The 15,962-nt window shown below is 39.6% G+C and overlaps 1 protein-coding gene across 1 annotated transcript in view; it reads right to left on the minus strand.

Moving 5' to 3' along the window:
* Window positions 1–289: 289 nt before the first annotated feature.
* CIART (circadian associated repressor of transcription) overlaps window positions 290–15,962 on the minus strand; it is a 112,772-nt gene continuing 97,099 nt past the window's right edge. The window contains exon 7 of the mRNA XM_044079203.1: window positions 290–1,500. Coding sequence (XP_043935138.1) covers window positions 916–1,500 — 585 coding nt within the window. The 3' untranslated portion in view covers window positions 290–915. The remainder of the gene's footprint in view (window positions 1,501–15,962) is intronic.

Below are 15,962 nucleotides of genomic sequence, written 5' to 3' on the forward strand. Positions count from 1 at the left end.
CTGATAACCGCATAACTCCTTGGGGTGATGTAGACATACAGCCTCTCTGTTTTATAGGCCCTGGATTTTTTTTCACCTCTGCCTCGTGCTAGTACAGGAGGTTTGCATTAGCAGCACTGTTTGGGGAAGTGGTGGAAGGGCTGCAGATGCCAGAATCTCAGTAAAATTGTAGCCATACCAACAGATAAATGTGCAGGCACAGAAACACAAACACTAGAAGGCCACATCTTCATGAAGCAAAATATTAAGTATCAATTAGACAGATATAAATTAAATTCTTCATACAAAACCAGCTGTAACTACTTTATTAAAATTATGTACAGCTTTACAAGATGTTACTTACATACAAGATTATCGAACTACAGAAAGAAAAGCTTACAAACTGTGTTCATTTTACAGAATTTACATATCATACAATTTTAACAGGTATTCAGAACTCCAAAGGTACCAAGCCCCCCCCCCCCAAACATGTGGATCTAAACCACATGCTGCTGAACTAACATACAGGTCTACCTCAGAAACATCAAAGCAGTGAATATTGAATAAAGACAGGAAGATTTCCTAGTATACTGTGAAATTCATATCTGGAAGAAGCCAGTGAAGAGTGTGCATTAAACAAAACTGAACTCATTCTGCAAAATGAATTGCAACTGAATAGCAATATCAAAAACACATTTTTATTATAGTATCTTGCTATATCAAAAGATGCAGACTCTCATGGACAGCCTCTTGATGGACACAGCAGGGGATGCAAAAAAGAATGCATACTGTTGTTATGCAAGTGCTAATGCTGTTTGGCTTCGAAATGGTATCCCAAGAGTACTTCATCAAGTAAAAAAAACATGCATACACAATCTGTGCATGTGTGTGCTTGCATATATTCTCGCACATACATACACATTCAAAAGCTGGCAATTAAATACTGCACATATAAAGAGATGTTTTTAGTTCAGACTGGCCAGTTTTTTTGAGCTCTGTGCTAGATGTCAATGAAGAAAAGGATGATTCAGAATGGGTTCTTTGCATTCCACAAGCACTGTTGACTTCTGGCAAGGTAACTGGTGCACTTTGGCACCTCAGATGGTTGTATTTACTTGAAGATGGTAAGACATAACAGCCATGAAAGCATCCTGAATCTGTCCTGACGGGGAGGGTAGATGAACAATGTGCACAGCAAACAGGTACTGCATAGCTACTGTCCAGAAGCAAGACGACACCATAGCCAGTACTGCCAGACTCCATTCTAGTCTTCGGAGTGTCAGAGCTCACACAAACGTTAGGTTCCAAAGGAGGTGGGTTACATATGGGGGAGATATGCATCCATGTCATATTAACTGCACCCGAACTAGTCTTAAAGTGGGGATTATCTAGTCCAGCACCACCTACAGTCAGCTGGGAGCCGCTGGCCACCACTGAGGGTGACCGTGCAATGGCATGCTTCCCAAAATTAAGACCAACTGCTTCAGGGCTCTCAGAATGGAAGACACTAGTCCGTGGACACTGTAGGAAAGACAAAAAAAAGAGAGAGAGAACAGGAATCATTAATAAACTGAGCTCAAATCATATGACATCCCATTTAACATGTCACTTGATCACAAAATCTCTACTAGAAACAAAGAATCAATATATTTACCACTATTTTCCTACAATCAGGACTACAGACTGGATAGATAAATACCAAACATTTGAGACTATGGTAAGTGATGAAAATTTCAATAATGCCCAACTGCTTAATGCCAGTAGGAAAAGATGGTGGAGTCCTATTGACTGCTAAATGGTTTCTTAAGTCATAAAGTGCCTTGCTTGAAGATCTGCTGTCTTTTGCTTAAAGTAAGATTACCACCAACTGGTACAGCACAAACTCCAATGACTAATCTTGACACATAATGCTGGGTCTAATAAAATAAATTAATTTAAAACCTTGCATGAGGTTTAAACTGTTATGCACAAGCACGATAGTCATCTTATAATCAAAGCATTTCATTCCTAATGATGCAAGTGTGCTCACTGCTGCAAAATAAGCACTTCACTACTACACAATTTATGATTACATCTACTACTGTGGTTACACTTTCAGTCCTCAGTTATTTAGCATACGTGTTTGTCCACTATAGAGATGCTACTTTTTCTAAAATTATGGTTCCCTCTGAGACTCTGGCCCGCTCCTGACATACTAAACTCAAGGATCATTACAAACAGCTCTTACTCTAGGCTGTTTTTAATTGGTTGTACTACATATATGCCAGAAAAAGATATGGGTGTATTTACTGTAAAGCAGGATCTGTAGAAAGAGTTCAGGCTACAGGAACAAGTAGCTCTTAAGCCACAGGATATTAAGACCACTCAGCACACGACTTTGCATATGCAGCTTCTAGCCTCATAATTTACTGTTCTAAACTACTTTCCAAGTTCTGCACCAAGCGAAGGCCATGGAATAGAGGATGAGATTCTTCCTGCAGGAGACGCTCTAGTGAGGGATCCAGTTTTATGGCAAGGAACAGTACCCTATTTTTAAACTAGCACTATACAGCTTTGGAAGTAGAAACAAGACAGAGTTCCCAGCTCAGTATGAAGTGGTTTGTCCTACGGAAGCATCTCCTTGACAACAGTCAACTAAAATGAAGACCTTGGCCTAGAGATCATGTGCAGCTTGTAAAGCTTCATAAAAGCAGTAAGGAAAACTCAGGATGCAACTGCACAAATGCATTTGCATAATGCTTCCTTAGATGGCGTTTATGAAAGCATTACAGAAGTCAGTTGTGGATAGAGAATTCTGACAGAATGCGATTTAGGGAAACCTCTGCAAACTTCTGCTAAACTGTTAAAATGCAAGACAATGCAAACAGAAAGCCACATGGAAAGGCAATAAGCAAACTGACACATATGAAACAACCAATTAAATACTGTACAAAGTAAATACTGTACATTTCATTCTGCCCTTTTTACCTGAATATGTGTTAAAACTGCTTTATTCTCTACTGTATATAACTTTAACTTAAGTTTGTAAATAGGTATTTTTTTCTCTTGTTGGGATTCATTCTATTCACATGGGCTGTGTCGGAAATTGTTCTACTGAAATTAGTGCACTACCTCAGAGGAGAACGTCCTTAAATAAATAAATACTTCTCCTTAGCAATGGGAACAGAGTTTATTATCACTGGCTTTACTGTGTTTATGTATTACCTGTGGATAGTGGATTCTGTTTCCTGGGAGGGAAATTACTACAAAATGCACTATGACTCAAATTAGCCTCTCTAGCTAACTTTGGCATGAAGTGAAACTCTGTGAACGACAAAGGCAGGGACAGAAAAACTCTTTCCAGGCAATCATTTTACTTCCACAGAAGTAGCAAACTGAAAAGGAGGCAGAATTAATTTCTTCCAATATAAAATAAACATCCCATTCAGGAATAGAATCCCCAAGAGGAAGCTGAATAATATGTCATGGAGAAACTCATTATAGACTTTATGACAACCTAAGGATATACCTTGGTCTGTCAGAAACAGCAGCTATGTGCAATCTGATGAAGCAAGTGCTGTATCCAGAATCTCATAACTGAAAAGTTGCTGAAGGACCAGAGACAGAGAGGAAAAAGGGCATCACACCCCCATAAGTCTTCTCAGTGGGAGGACATTCAGAAGCAAAAATGATGGACACCATAATATCCAAACTGTCATCTCAAGAGAGAGGAACTCCAGATAAACTCTCCTGAAGGAGCAAGCCAACAAATATCTGTTAAACAAGAACTAGAGGAGTTAAGATAAATGAAAGAAACATGGGGAAATGTTCAGAAATCAAATTTATTGGAGCAAGTAACGAGCCACTAGAATTACAGCCATCTTCACAACGCCTCCAAAATAAACTTCACTGTTCACAGAAATGGAAGAAAAACATGCAACAGGCCTTTGGGCCAATTCTCCATTGAGGGTTTTTGTTGTCGTCATGTGGGGCAGTACCTCTGCATCTTGTGTTTGTGGAAGAAACAAAACAGATCACAGACTGGTGATCCCACCTCTAAAATACAATTTTGGTTTTCATTGGACTCTGCCACAATTCTGAAGCATAAGGATTAGACCAAATGGAAGCACTTCGCTTCCCCAGGAAATCTGAAATGTACAGTGCAATGAAAAAGTATTTGCCCCCTTCCTGATTTCTTATTTCTTTGCATGTTTGTCGCACTTTGTTTCAGATCATCAAACAAATTTAAATATTAGACAAAGATAACTCAAATAAACACAAAATGCAGTTTTTAAGTGATGACTTTATTTATTCAGGAAAAACAAACTATCCAAACCTACATGGTCCTATGAAAAAAGTAATTGCCCCCCTTGTTAAATCATGAAGTAACTGTGGTTAATCACATTTTTGGGAAAGCTGAGTTCAGTTTCACTAGCCACACCCAGGCCTGATTACTGCCAGACCTGTTGAATCAAGAGATCACTTAACAGAACCTGTCAGCCAACGTAAAGTAGGCTAAAAGATCCCAAAAAGGAAGACATCATGCCACGATCTAAAGAAATTCCGGAACAAATGAGAAACAAAGTAATCGACATCTATCACTCTGAAAAAGGTTACAAGGCCATTTCTAAAGCTTTGGGACTCCAGCGAACCATGGTGAGAGCCATTATCCACAAATGGAGAAAACATGGAACAGTGGTGAACCTTCCCAGGAGTAGCCGTCCTACAAAATTACCCCAAGAGCACAGCGATGACTCATCCAAGAGGTCACAAAAGAACCTGGAACAACATCTACAGAAATACAGGCCTCACTTGCCTCAGTTAAGGTCAGTGTTCATGACTCAACCATAAGAAAGAGACTGGGCAAAAATGGTATGTATGGCAGAGTTCCAAGGCGAAAACCACTGCTGACCAAAAAGAACATAAAGGCTTGTCTCACTTTTGCCAAAAAAACATCTTGATAATCCCCAAGACATTTGGGAAAATATTCTGTGGACTGACAAAACAAAAGTTTAACTTTTTGAGAGGTGTGCGTCCCGTTACATCTGGCATAAAGGTAACAGGATTTCATAAAAAGAACATCATGCCAACAGTCAAACATGGTGGTGGTAGTGTGATGGTCTGCGGCTGCTTCTGGACCTGGACAACTTGCTGTGTTTGATGGAACCATGAATTCTGCTCTCTACCAAAAAATCCTGAAGGAGAATGTCCAGCCATCAGTTCGTGACCTCAAGCTGAAGCGCACTTGGGTTCTGCAGGACAATGATCAAAAAACACCCCAGCAAGTCCACCTCTGAATGGCTTAAAAAAAACAAAATGAAGGTTTTGGAGTGGCCTAGTCAAAGTCCGGACTTGAATCCAGTTGAGATGCTGTGGCATGACCTTAAAAAGGCAGTTAATGCTCAGAAACCCTCCAATATGACTGAATTAAAACAATTCTGCAAAGAAGAGTTGTCCAAAATTCCTCAACAGAGATGTGAAAGACTCATTGCCAGTTATCGCAAACGCCTGATTGCAGCTGTTGCTGCTAAGGGTGGCATACCCAGTTATTAGGTTTAGGGGGCAATTACTTTTTCATATAGTGCCATGTAGTTTGGACAGTTTTTTTTCATTAATAAATAAAATCATCACTTAAAAACTGCATTTTGTGTTTATTTGGGTTATCTGTCTAAAATTTATATTTGCTTGATGATCTGAAACAGTTAAGTGTGACAAACGTAAAAAAAATTAAGAAATCAGGAAGGGGGCAAATACTTTTCCATTGCACTGTAGGTAGAAATTCAGTTGGTCTTGAAGGTCCAGTTCCAGAATATTATGACTTCCTCCAACATGAAGGAATAAGTTCCTCCTTTCTTAGTACTGTGCCACTTTCCACTATGCTGTCCAAATGAATGAAGACATGGCCTGCTGGAATCCCCTCTTACAGAGAGTCATAGAACTACTATCCTTTCTAGGACACAGACGTAAAGTTTGGATTTCCAAGTGGAGCAGAAGTCCTTGGGTTTTATCCACACCAAGTCCTTCCCATCCCAGGAAAAGAAGCCTCTATTTTCAGCATGGCAACTGGAGGTGATGGATAAAAGGTCATGACTGTCAACAGAATGGTAAAAGGATTCCTCTAATCTACATGCTTCTTGTATGAAGCACAACTCTTGACAGATCCACTCTAAGGGTTTGAACTCTGGGACCCTTAAACTAGGGATCCACTGTAGGCCCAGCATGGGATACCTCACAAAAGGAACCATCAAAATTAAAGCCACGATGAGAATGAATATTACGAAGTGCAACAGGTGTCTCAAAAAGAATCTGTAGACAGCAGAGAAAACTGTTCATAATGTCTTGCATTCTCTCCTGGGATTAAAAAATGTACTGGACATAGAATTCTTCGGCGTTCACTGCAATTCTCAGAGTGAAAGATGAAAAAAAGTCTCATTTTGCAGGATAAGAAGATCTCTGTTGCAAGTCACTCGAGGGAACTATCTAAAAAGAACAGCAATCATGTTCCTAGTAAACGCATATGGGTGGCTACTACTGACATCTGTTCTGTGAACGTCATTGGGATAGAAATAATGCCAAAGGGAAGACTACAAAATGGTAATGACTGTCTGTTACTTGAAAGCATAAACTTGTTGACTGGTTTCTGATCCTCACATGCATGTAAATATATTGAAAATCCCAAAATTTCTTCTCTCTTCTGGATAACTAAAGATTTAGAATAAACTGTGAGGTTATCATATAAAAGTTCTTAGGATAAGAATGGAGAGACCTCTCAAATCTAGAATTGGTCTTGTTTTGTATTATTAAGAAATATGCAATAAGTTTCAGTCCTTATTGGTTTTGTGGGACTTCCTGGCTTCTCTTTTCTCAAACACATCTACACCTCCTTTCTTGACCTGGTCTTTTGTCGATGAGAAACATCTTGCAAGGGTAAAGACATAGTTGAAGGAGGGAGGGAGGGATAGGACAAGTAGTTTTTACAACAATGTTTGGTTATTAAGCTCCTTGTCCACATTTTGAAAGTAATGACAAACCAGGCCAAGATGATGAGAGAGAACATCTCTGGATTAGGAGACAAGACTTTTGCTTACTCCAAAACGGCTCTCCATGGCTACCCTAAAAGAATCAAGGGCTTTGGCTTCTGGGGCAGCATCCTTGTTAAGAACCAGAAGGAGAAGCCCACAGGGGCTCTCCACAGCTACCCTAAAAGAACAGAGGACCTTGGCCTCTGGGCCAGCATCTTTGTTAAAAACCAAAAGGAGAAGCCTGCTGAAGCACAACAGAATCTTAATGTGCGGGCTAGAAGTTTTTGTGGAATTCTGGAATCTTTTGATTATTTGTCCTGGTATAGGCACACCATAGAGGGCAAAATTTCAAACAAACAGTACTAAGAGTTTGCCCTTTTTCTTTTACAGCCTCAACCGAACCATTCAAAAGTCTACATGTTCCTAGGTTGTTACTAGGCAGGTGGTCTAGGAGACCACTGAAACATCTAACCAGTGTAACTCAACAAATTAGTAAATAAAAATAAAATTAAAATTAGCTTCCTGATCAAGGACTGCCCTGCTATGTACTACAGGACTGAATGTGCGAATAACCAGTCAGTCATTGAGGGTGCTTTTAAAGGCAGTTAAGAGGAAGTCTTTTTTCAAAGACAGGGTATCCTTTGGGTTAGATATAATTAGCCTGCCTACAGTTACTGTTTATGTTATGATGAAGACCGAAATCTCTGAATCAAGTACATGTAGTGCTTTCAGTTCTCTGAAGGTGAAGGAAGTCTAGTAGGGCAGGGTCTTTAACGGCACAGAAGGCTAAGTAAAGATGACTGCAAAGACACCTATAAGAGACTGTACAGAGATAGGGCTTTTAGCCTGGCAGACTAGCTTGGGGAGTGGAGTCACCTCTAGAGCTGACCATGTGTTTGAAGTGGTACATGTCAAAAGAGGTGCCATGTTTCATGATGGGCCTAATCAAGGCAATTGTGACTTCTTTAGATGTAGAGATTATGCTTTTAGTAATTATCTACGCTGTGTACAATTACTTCCTTACTACTGTTGATAAATGGTGTACAAAGGAAAGGTTTTTAGTCAGTGAATGTGTCTAATTTCTAGTGATTTTGTCACTTTTAAGAGGGGGATCTCATGAATGTGGTAAGCAGCTGGATACATGTTTGCAAAATTAAACTATATTAAGTTGTTTCTGCAATGAGCTTGAGTCTGTGGTTATTAAACCAGTGCTTGTATGGTGAAGCCCTTTTCTTGAAGGAACTCTGTGTATGTACGAGTGTTTATAAAAGTGTCCAGTTTACAGTCATCAGCAAGCCTTTTTAGCCACAAGCCATCAATGTCCACCTTCACATTCAATAAATAGATTCCAGGGAAGAGGGTGTCTAATGAGCCTTGTGGGACATACTGACAATATGTTGTATGGAAAAGTCACTATCTACCTTCAACATGTGCTCTGTGAGTAGGTGCCTGTCAAGTGTTGAAAGGGTTAAATGTTTACACAGGTAAATCATCAACAATACCAGCTTAAAGTACTGCATCAAAGGCCTTAGCAAAGTCTAGGTGGGCAATACAGACAGGCTGTTCTTAATCTAGCTGATTTCTCTGAATGACTTACCAATGCCATGGACAGAGTCCCCCAGGGCTCTGTGCTAGGTCTGCTCCTCTTTGGCATCTATTTATCGCACATCAAGATCAATCTCAAGGGCTACTGGCTTACCAAGTTTGCACATGATTGCAAACTTAAAGCAATCATAGAAACACTCTAAGATACTAACAATTTACAGAAAGGTCTAACTCAGACAAATGACCGGTGTCAAAGCCACTGCTTAAAATTCAATGCCAAGAAACAAATAATAGTACCTTTGGGAAGCTGGCAACCCTGGGAAACTATCTAATCAATAAAACACCCCTAAACGTAGACACAGTAGTCAGGGATTTAGGGATTCATGTAAATAGTAACCTGTGTTTCAGCAAACACATGTTTAAGTTACTAAGAAAATTATTGTGTGTCACTCAACTTATAAGTAAGGGCAGGGCATCTAGGTACAGAGGTGTCACTATACTCAGCCCTTTTCATATCCATCATTGAGTTTAGCACTCCCTTTGGCACATACCTGACCAGACACATGCAACAGCTGGAATGTCTACAGAAGTTCTTCCACAAAAAGAACACAAGGCATAAACAACACCCTGTGCAGATTGCCTCAAAGTCCTATCCCTACACTCTGATTCCTACAGACTGATGAGAAGAGATTTATGCTTGGCATACAAGGTATCCTTGGATACAGACCTGAAGGACCTTTTGCATAGCCACAAAAATGAACAGCATCAGAACTGCAAAATCTAAAGCCTTAAACTTTGCGATTTAAATTGGACATGTTGAAGGGACAGCTGGCAACCATTTGAAATGTTGGGACCTGCCAGAGTGAGTCCCAAAATATGGGGACTGAGTGACTGAAAGAACGGACTTTCATATACTAAGTACAAGATGCTATTCCTCGGAATATTCCCTTTTCTCAGATTTATGGTAATCTCAGAGTTGGTATATTTAAGTTCAGAAGTATAGGGGTTTTCGGCCCTCCCTCAGATTTTTGAAAGTAGCTTTTTTCCTGTGTTTTCGATTTTTTTTTTCTGGCTTGTCAGCACTCGACATTTCCAATTCCAAAATTTTAGTAAGGAGCAGGTATATATTTCAAAGAATTCCCATTCATGTGAAGCAGAGCTCTACTTTCTCCCTATTCAAGTGTAACCTGGATCAGTGGATGGGAAATCAAAAATCCACCTCTGCTCTGACACCCATGTCACTGACGGACAGGAGCAGTAGTGAAATTATGCCTTGCCATACACCCCTTAAAACAGTCTCCAAGGCAAAATAGTCCATGAGATACATTTGGTTTGCATGGCTAGGCTTATAAAGGCTCCAGTGGTCATTATCCTAGTATTTACTTTTCATGAATATGCATACTGGTTAAAGGTTTGTAGATTACATGTATAATTACTTATGAGTTTGACTACACACTCTATGACCTTACAAATGGCTCTAGTGAGACTGGTGGGTCTGCAGTTCACAGAGCCTGTGGTTGGGCGACCTTTGTCTACACTAATTATAGGGGGAGATGTGTTTGGGGTATGTGTGGGTGGGGTGAATTCAGAACTGAATTTTTCAGGACACTAGTGATGGTTTACTGATCTTGAATATGAGGTACCATCTAGCAAGGAAATACTAATGAATTTCCTGACACAGCTAAAACAACCTTATGATTATCCTTAGAATAGGTAGCAATTTTTAGTGCACTGCCAGCGTTATACTGCATAAAAATGCCTTTGAGGGCTTTACTGACTGTGAAAGAATGTGATTTTTTATGTTATGTGAAAAGGTTTTTTTCTGCTTTATTGTAAAGCCTACTTTATGCAAGAATTCTACTATATGGTAGATTTTTGAATTTCTCACTATACTGCTCACGGACAAGGTCAGATATCAAAATAGAGCAATTTAAATCCAAGTAAAATTCAGAGGGAACTGTAGTGACCAAGGTTGTTGATCAGTCACTGCTAGTGTCTCCTAAAGGAGGGACAGAAATTTTGATTTTCTGTAAGTTGAAGGATTCATTTTAACAGGGTGGTCATGGAGTGGTCTCTGAATGCAGTAGGGTTTGAAGATATGGCAGGACTTGATGTAAAGCAATATGTAATAGTCTAGTGGTTGGACTTGATCAGGGAAAAGGTGAGGCACTGTGAGGTATAAATTAGGGCAAGGTTTGTAAGGATGTAATTAGGAAAATTTGCTAATGCACTGGGACAGGAGACAAATTGGCCCAGGGAACAAGCATTAACAGTGGGCTTACTGGTTACTGGAATTATAGATTTGTTAGTTAATGGATAGGGGATTTAAGTTTCCTAGGATTGTTGTACTGGGTTAATAGGCATCATCTTTAGATCAATTATTTATCAAGGTCACCATGGTCCATGGAGGGGATATCTATTAGCAATGATGTGATAGTTTACCTTATTTGATGTTACAAAGGTTTTCCAGGAGTTGTAGCTTGGTATGTATTCAACAGGCCTTCAAACTCAGGTAATTTTTTTTTCTTTTTTTGTTCAGCCTCTAGTTTTTATTAGTGCCACAATGATACAGACCTGGTAAGAATTTGCTAAGCCGGTATGCCCAGAAGGCATGCTCTGCATAAAAAAGGAACTATGGGGGAAAGCATGCTTTGACCAGTATGTGGAAAACTTAAGGAGAAAGATGAAGGCCATGCCTGGCCAAATAAGCCAGCCTGTGCAACTGTTAAAGGAAATTATTTTATCTTTGAACTGTAGCATCATTCTCGGAGATGGCAAAACTCTGCACAAGATAAGTGCCTTTCCTGCCCTGGACATAAGAACAGAGAAGTGAGCCACGTCTGTCAAGGATCATTCACTCCCACATGGTCAACTACAAGGTTGCATACATACTTGGGGAAATGTGGAGATCTGAGGGTCCTCGTTACATGAAGCCTTGTGTCAGGCAGAAAGCTATCACCCTATTCCTGTTCAGCCTGTTAAGAGGAATATTATTGTGCCTAGCTATAATGTCAACTATTGTCAGTTCACAAGGCCATTAGTTTACAGAAGCCATGATTGCTGCAGGTCAGAAGCCAATAAAAAGCAGAGCTAATGCAAGATATAAAAAGGAAAAGAAAATAAAAAGAACAAAAAAATAGATCTACAGTGTCTGATTGAAACAAATTCTTTAAACTCGGCTACTCAGCTACAAATTCACAAAAATACAACCATGAAGGCAAAGCACACCTAAATACTTTATATTTGGATAGTTCTGTGCAACTGCAGTCACCAAATATTAAAACTGCCTCCCATGCATGCCCCGACCAAGTGGCAAACTCTGCCCTCCACCATGTTACTTGCATATTCTCATTCTAAAACTGCTGCAACTCTGAGAAAAGTAATCACTAAAAGAAAAACCCTTTAAAAATAATCCATTTCAAACTCACCGACATCACTATATGTAGAGCACAATTAAGAATAAAGAAATAATGTATCAAACTATCACACCTGACAAGCAAAATGACAGCAAAGAGGTATTAAACAGCTGACGGTTAACAGGTAAGACAAAATATCAAGACAGAAAAAAGGAATGAAGATGATTCATCTCAAAATAGCCTAACTCATACAATACAATACAAACATTTCTTTGCTACAAAGATCATGAGGCATGTTAAAACACTACACTATGCTGAGCATGGCTCTTGTCGCATGGGAAGACCAAGTGGGAACACTGTCTCAACCAAGCCCAGGTGCAGTGAGTGCCCACACACCAGCAGACAAGTGACAAACTGTACACAACAAATGAAGACAACAGGCATCCTGAAGTGCAGCCACAATCTGGTCTACAACTGCAGTCAAAGCATTTTATACAACTTGTGCAGCAAGCTCTCCCGTTTTCATTTGCCTGCAAACAGTCTAGAAGTCAAAGTGCTCCTGCAGTGTAATAGAAATTGTAGTCCTACTCCTAAACCCTTGTCCAGTAACACCACGGAGTAGTCTACATCTCCCACAGACACTCTGCTATAATGAGAACTGTGTGGGTCTTCACAAGAGAGTGAGGCTGGCAGAGCGTTACAAAGCAGTAGGTGGACTGGTACTTTAAGGAGTAAGGACTCAAGAATGAACGACTACGTTTTTTTTTTTTTTTTAAAACTTTGGCAGGTGACCAGATATGGGCTGTAGATGGCTGTGCAAGGAGTATGTTGCTGTGGCTGGCCAACAACTGTGAATTTGTGTAAAAGAAAGCTGAAATACATTACTTTTGCATTATTTTAATCATAATTGGACATTTGAAGTGTATATAGTCAAGAATGTGTTATGACTGCTGGGTGAAGGTTGGGTTTGTCTGTGGATGAAAGTAACCCTCCTGTTCCCAGTTTAAACAATCTGTCTTTTCAGGCTTAGTGTCCATGCTCATAGATTCATACTACACTAATGACCACTACGGTCTTTACAAGCCTAGCTGTGCAACCCAACCCAGTTATGTCCAAGAGTTCCCTGGGAGACTTTATATGGTGCAGTATGTTAAGTGAAGAGGTAGCTAAGGGTTATTGGGGGTGGGGTACTTTAGTTAGGGATTAATTTACTTACTAAAAACTTATGTACAGCAGAGGCATGGAGGCCAGTCCAGGAGGGAATTTATGATTTTTCCATTTTTATTCCGAACAGGGCCAGGGATGAACTCTGCTTCACACAGATGGGAAGTGGCGATCTTTTGAAATACATACCACATCACAATCAGACATCAGCATTGTACACACTAAGTAGCTATCTTTTTTTAGCTCCTTTATTAAATTATCACTTAATATATTTTATATTAATGTATGTTTGCCTATGTCTTAACATGTTTCCAGTCACATACATCAAGGTTCTTTTCTATAAGCATCATCAGTCCAACATTAAATTGCTCAATTCCTTTCTTCCCTTAAGGTTCTCTCCTCCTGCGGAACAGTATACTGCATGTATTTTCTCCACAATTTCCATTTATTTCTATGTAATTTGCGCTTTTCCTTTTCTTAAGATCCCACCTCTAGTTCTTTTACCTCTGTTACAATACTTGCTTCACATACAGTTGTTTTAGATTTGGATTTTGAGTTTCTAGTAATAGCTTTTTGGCAGCTACCAAAATTAAACTTAGCAAGACCTTACTATGTCTAGGCAATTCATATTATGTGTCCCATCTCAAAATAATAATTTCCGTAGCTACACCCATTTGCTCACCCAATATTTCTGACAGAATACTCTGTAGGGAATTTTTTAAATCTGCCAACTCATTACAATTCCAAAATAAATGTTTCCCATTACCTCTTTCTCCGGGTATAACAATACCTATGCAAACACTCCCAAACAAAAATCCTAGACCTTCAAGACTTTGTTGACTAAGTAGCTATCTTTGGTGGTCTGTGCAAGATGTGTGTAGAATAAACTGTTCGTTAGCTCAGTAACTATCACTGCCATCTCACAGTACTTAGCTCTCTAAATAAGATCTTGGCTGTGGCTCCTTCTGTGTGGATGCTACATGCCCCTCCTCATCTCTGTGTGTGTGTGTGTGTGTGTGTGTGTGTGTGTGTGTGTGTGTGTGTGTGTGTGTGTGTGTGTGTGTGTGTGTGTGTGTGTGCATTTATCAATGTGGTTTGGTTTGCTCCAACAATCCAAAGACATGCCATAGGTGAACTGCTGTTCTTCAATTTACCTACAGGAAAGCATGCAGGGTATCTTAGTGTACATGTGTGTGTGTGTCTTGTGCATCTTATGACAGGACTTGACTTGCCAAGAGCAGTGGCAGTATGTGTGTGCACATGTGAAAAGAAAATGGCACGTTTTGTGACAGGTCTGGTTTATAAGGACAGACTCAATATGTGTGTTTGTGCGTGTGTGTGTGTTAATATTACTGAATTTTTTGAACACAATTTTGTTAGGCACATGTACAACTCTTTGATAGAAGTAAAAGTAACAAGGTCATTATTGTTCAAAAATAAGGCATAAAATCAAATGCAGAGCATCTAGATTACAGTATCTGGGAGCCTGGTGGCCCTCATGCCATATGCTTTATAAGTGGATTTTACTGCTGGCTTAGTAGGAGCCTCTACCTTGGACCCCACATATTCTAAAACCAGCCCTGCTTACAAGTAAGTGGATTAGATTGTTGATAGAGTTTATGTGGGGATGTGTGGTTATTATTTCTTTAACTGTACTCATAACCAAACCTCAGGGGTGTGCACAGGAGGTCACTATAGTTTTGGGTGGGGGCTGGGGACAGTGTGGTCATTACTTCTTTAATCTTCCTCACAACCAAACATCAGAAGTATGTGAAGAAGGTCAGTCACTATATGGACAGTGTACTGTTTAGAAACAATTGGGTGGAATAAATCATTGTGACTGCTATGTTTTTTTCCCCACAAAAGACGTAAAATGTGTATACAGGTGGCAATCCTTTGGGGGTGAAAAGGCATGCTGTATATACATGTCTGACAACATTACTTCACTATCATCTCAGTTTGACATCACATAAGGTGGCAGTATTTGGGGGGGGGGTTAAGGAGTGAGAAGGCATCCTATACTAATTTTCATTGTGCATATACAACCTATACCATTTCTTAGAGGGACTGTGACTGACAAAGATGAACTACTACCTCCTGTAGTGTGTATTAAAACAAATGGGACTTTGTGACAGACAGGACAGTACTTATCTGCTATCATAGTCATACCACAATTACATACAAAACATTAAAACTTGTTAAAAGTCTCCTCCTCAAAGTACAACTGAATTCAGTTTTATATAAAAAATACAACTAAAATCAAGCTGTCATTAAATATGTTTTACTGTGACCATTTTTACTTGATCACAATCAGATATCTCATGTATGCATAGATGCATTGTGGGAGTAAGTGGGGGGGGGGGGGGCAAATTAAGATATCTGTCCTGGGCCCCAAAATTCCTAGTTGCAGTCCTGTTAGGAAAAGGGGCACAGTTAACTGCCTGGGGAATTTTTATATGCGGAGCAGTCTAATATATGCAGAGCAAGTTGTACTGGTTTCCACAGCTAGAAATCTATGATACCACCTCAGCCTTTTCCACACTTACTGCTCCCTCTTGCCCCTACTAACACAAAGAAATAATACATACAGGAGTACACAAACAATCTTAATGCATCATCTCTTTATTCTGTTACTCAATTACATCTGTGGATTTCACTTAAAGCTGTGAAGGTGGTTATCTACTGCAAATAATATAATTCACAATGTTAAACCGCTGCTGATACAACATATTTTTGTATTATGGTAATGGGTCACTTTCTAGAAGCTGGTGGAGTGCCTTTGATGCTTTGCTCTCTGCTACTACAACTGCTTTCTTAGTATCTTTGTTAGCCAATCAGTAATCCTTCTTAGCCTGGTCTACCTTGTTTATCTTCTACTTTTTCCTGCACTCCTCCTTTTGATGACTTCCATGACTTC

The sequence above is a fragment of the Protopterus annectens genome, chromosome 8.part0 (assembly GCF_019279795.1).
Source record: "Protopterus annectens isolate FY-2018-M chromosome 8.part0, PAN1.0, whole genome shotgun sequence".
Lineage (NCBI taxonomy): Eukaryota > Metazoa > Chordata > Ceratodontiformes > Protopteridae > Protopterus > Protopterus annectens.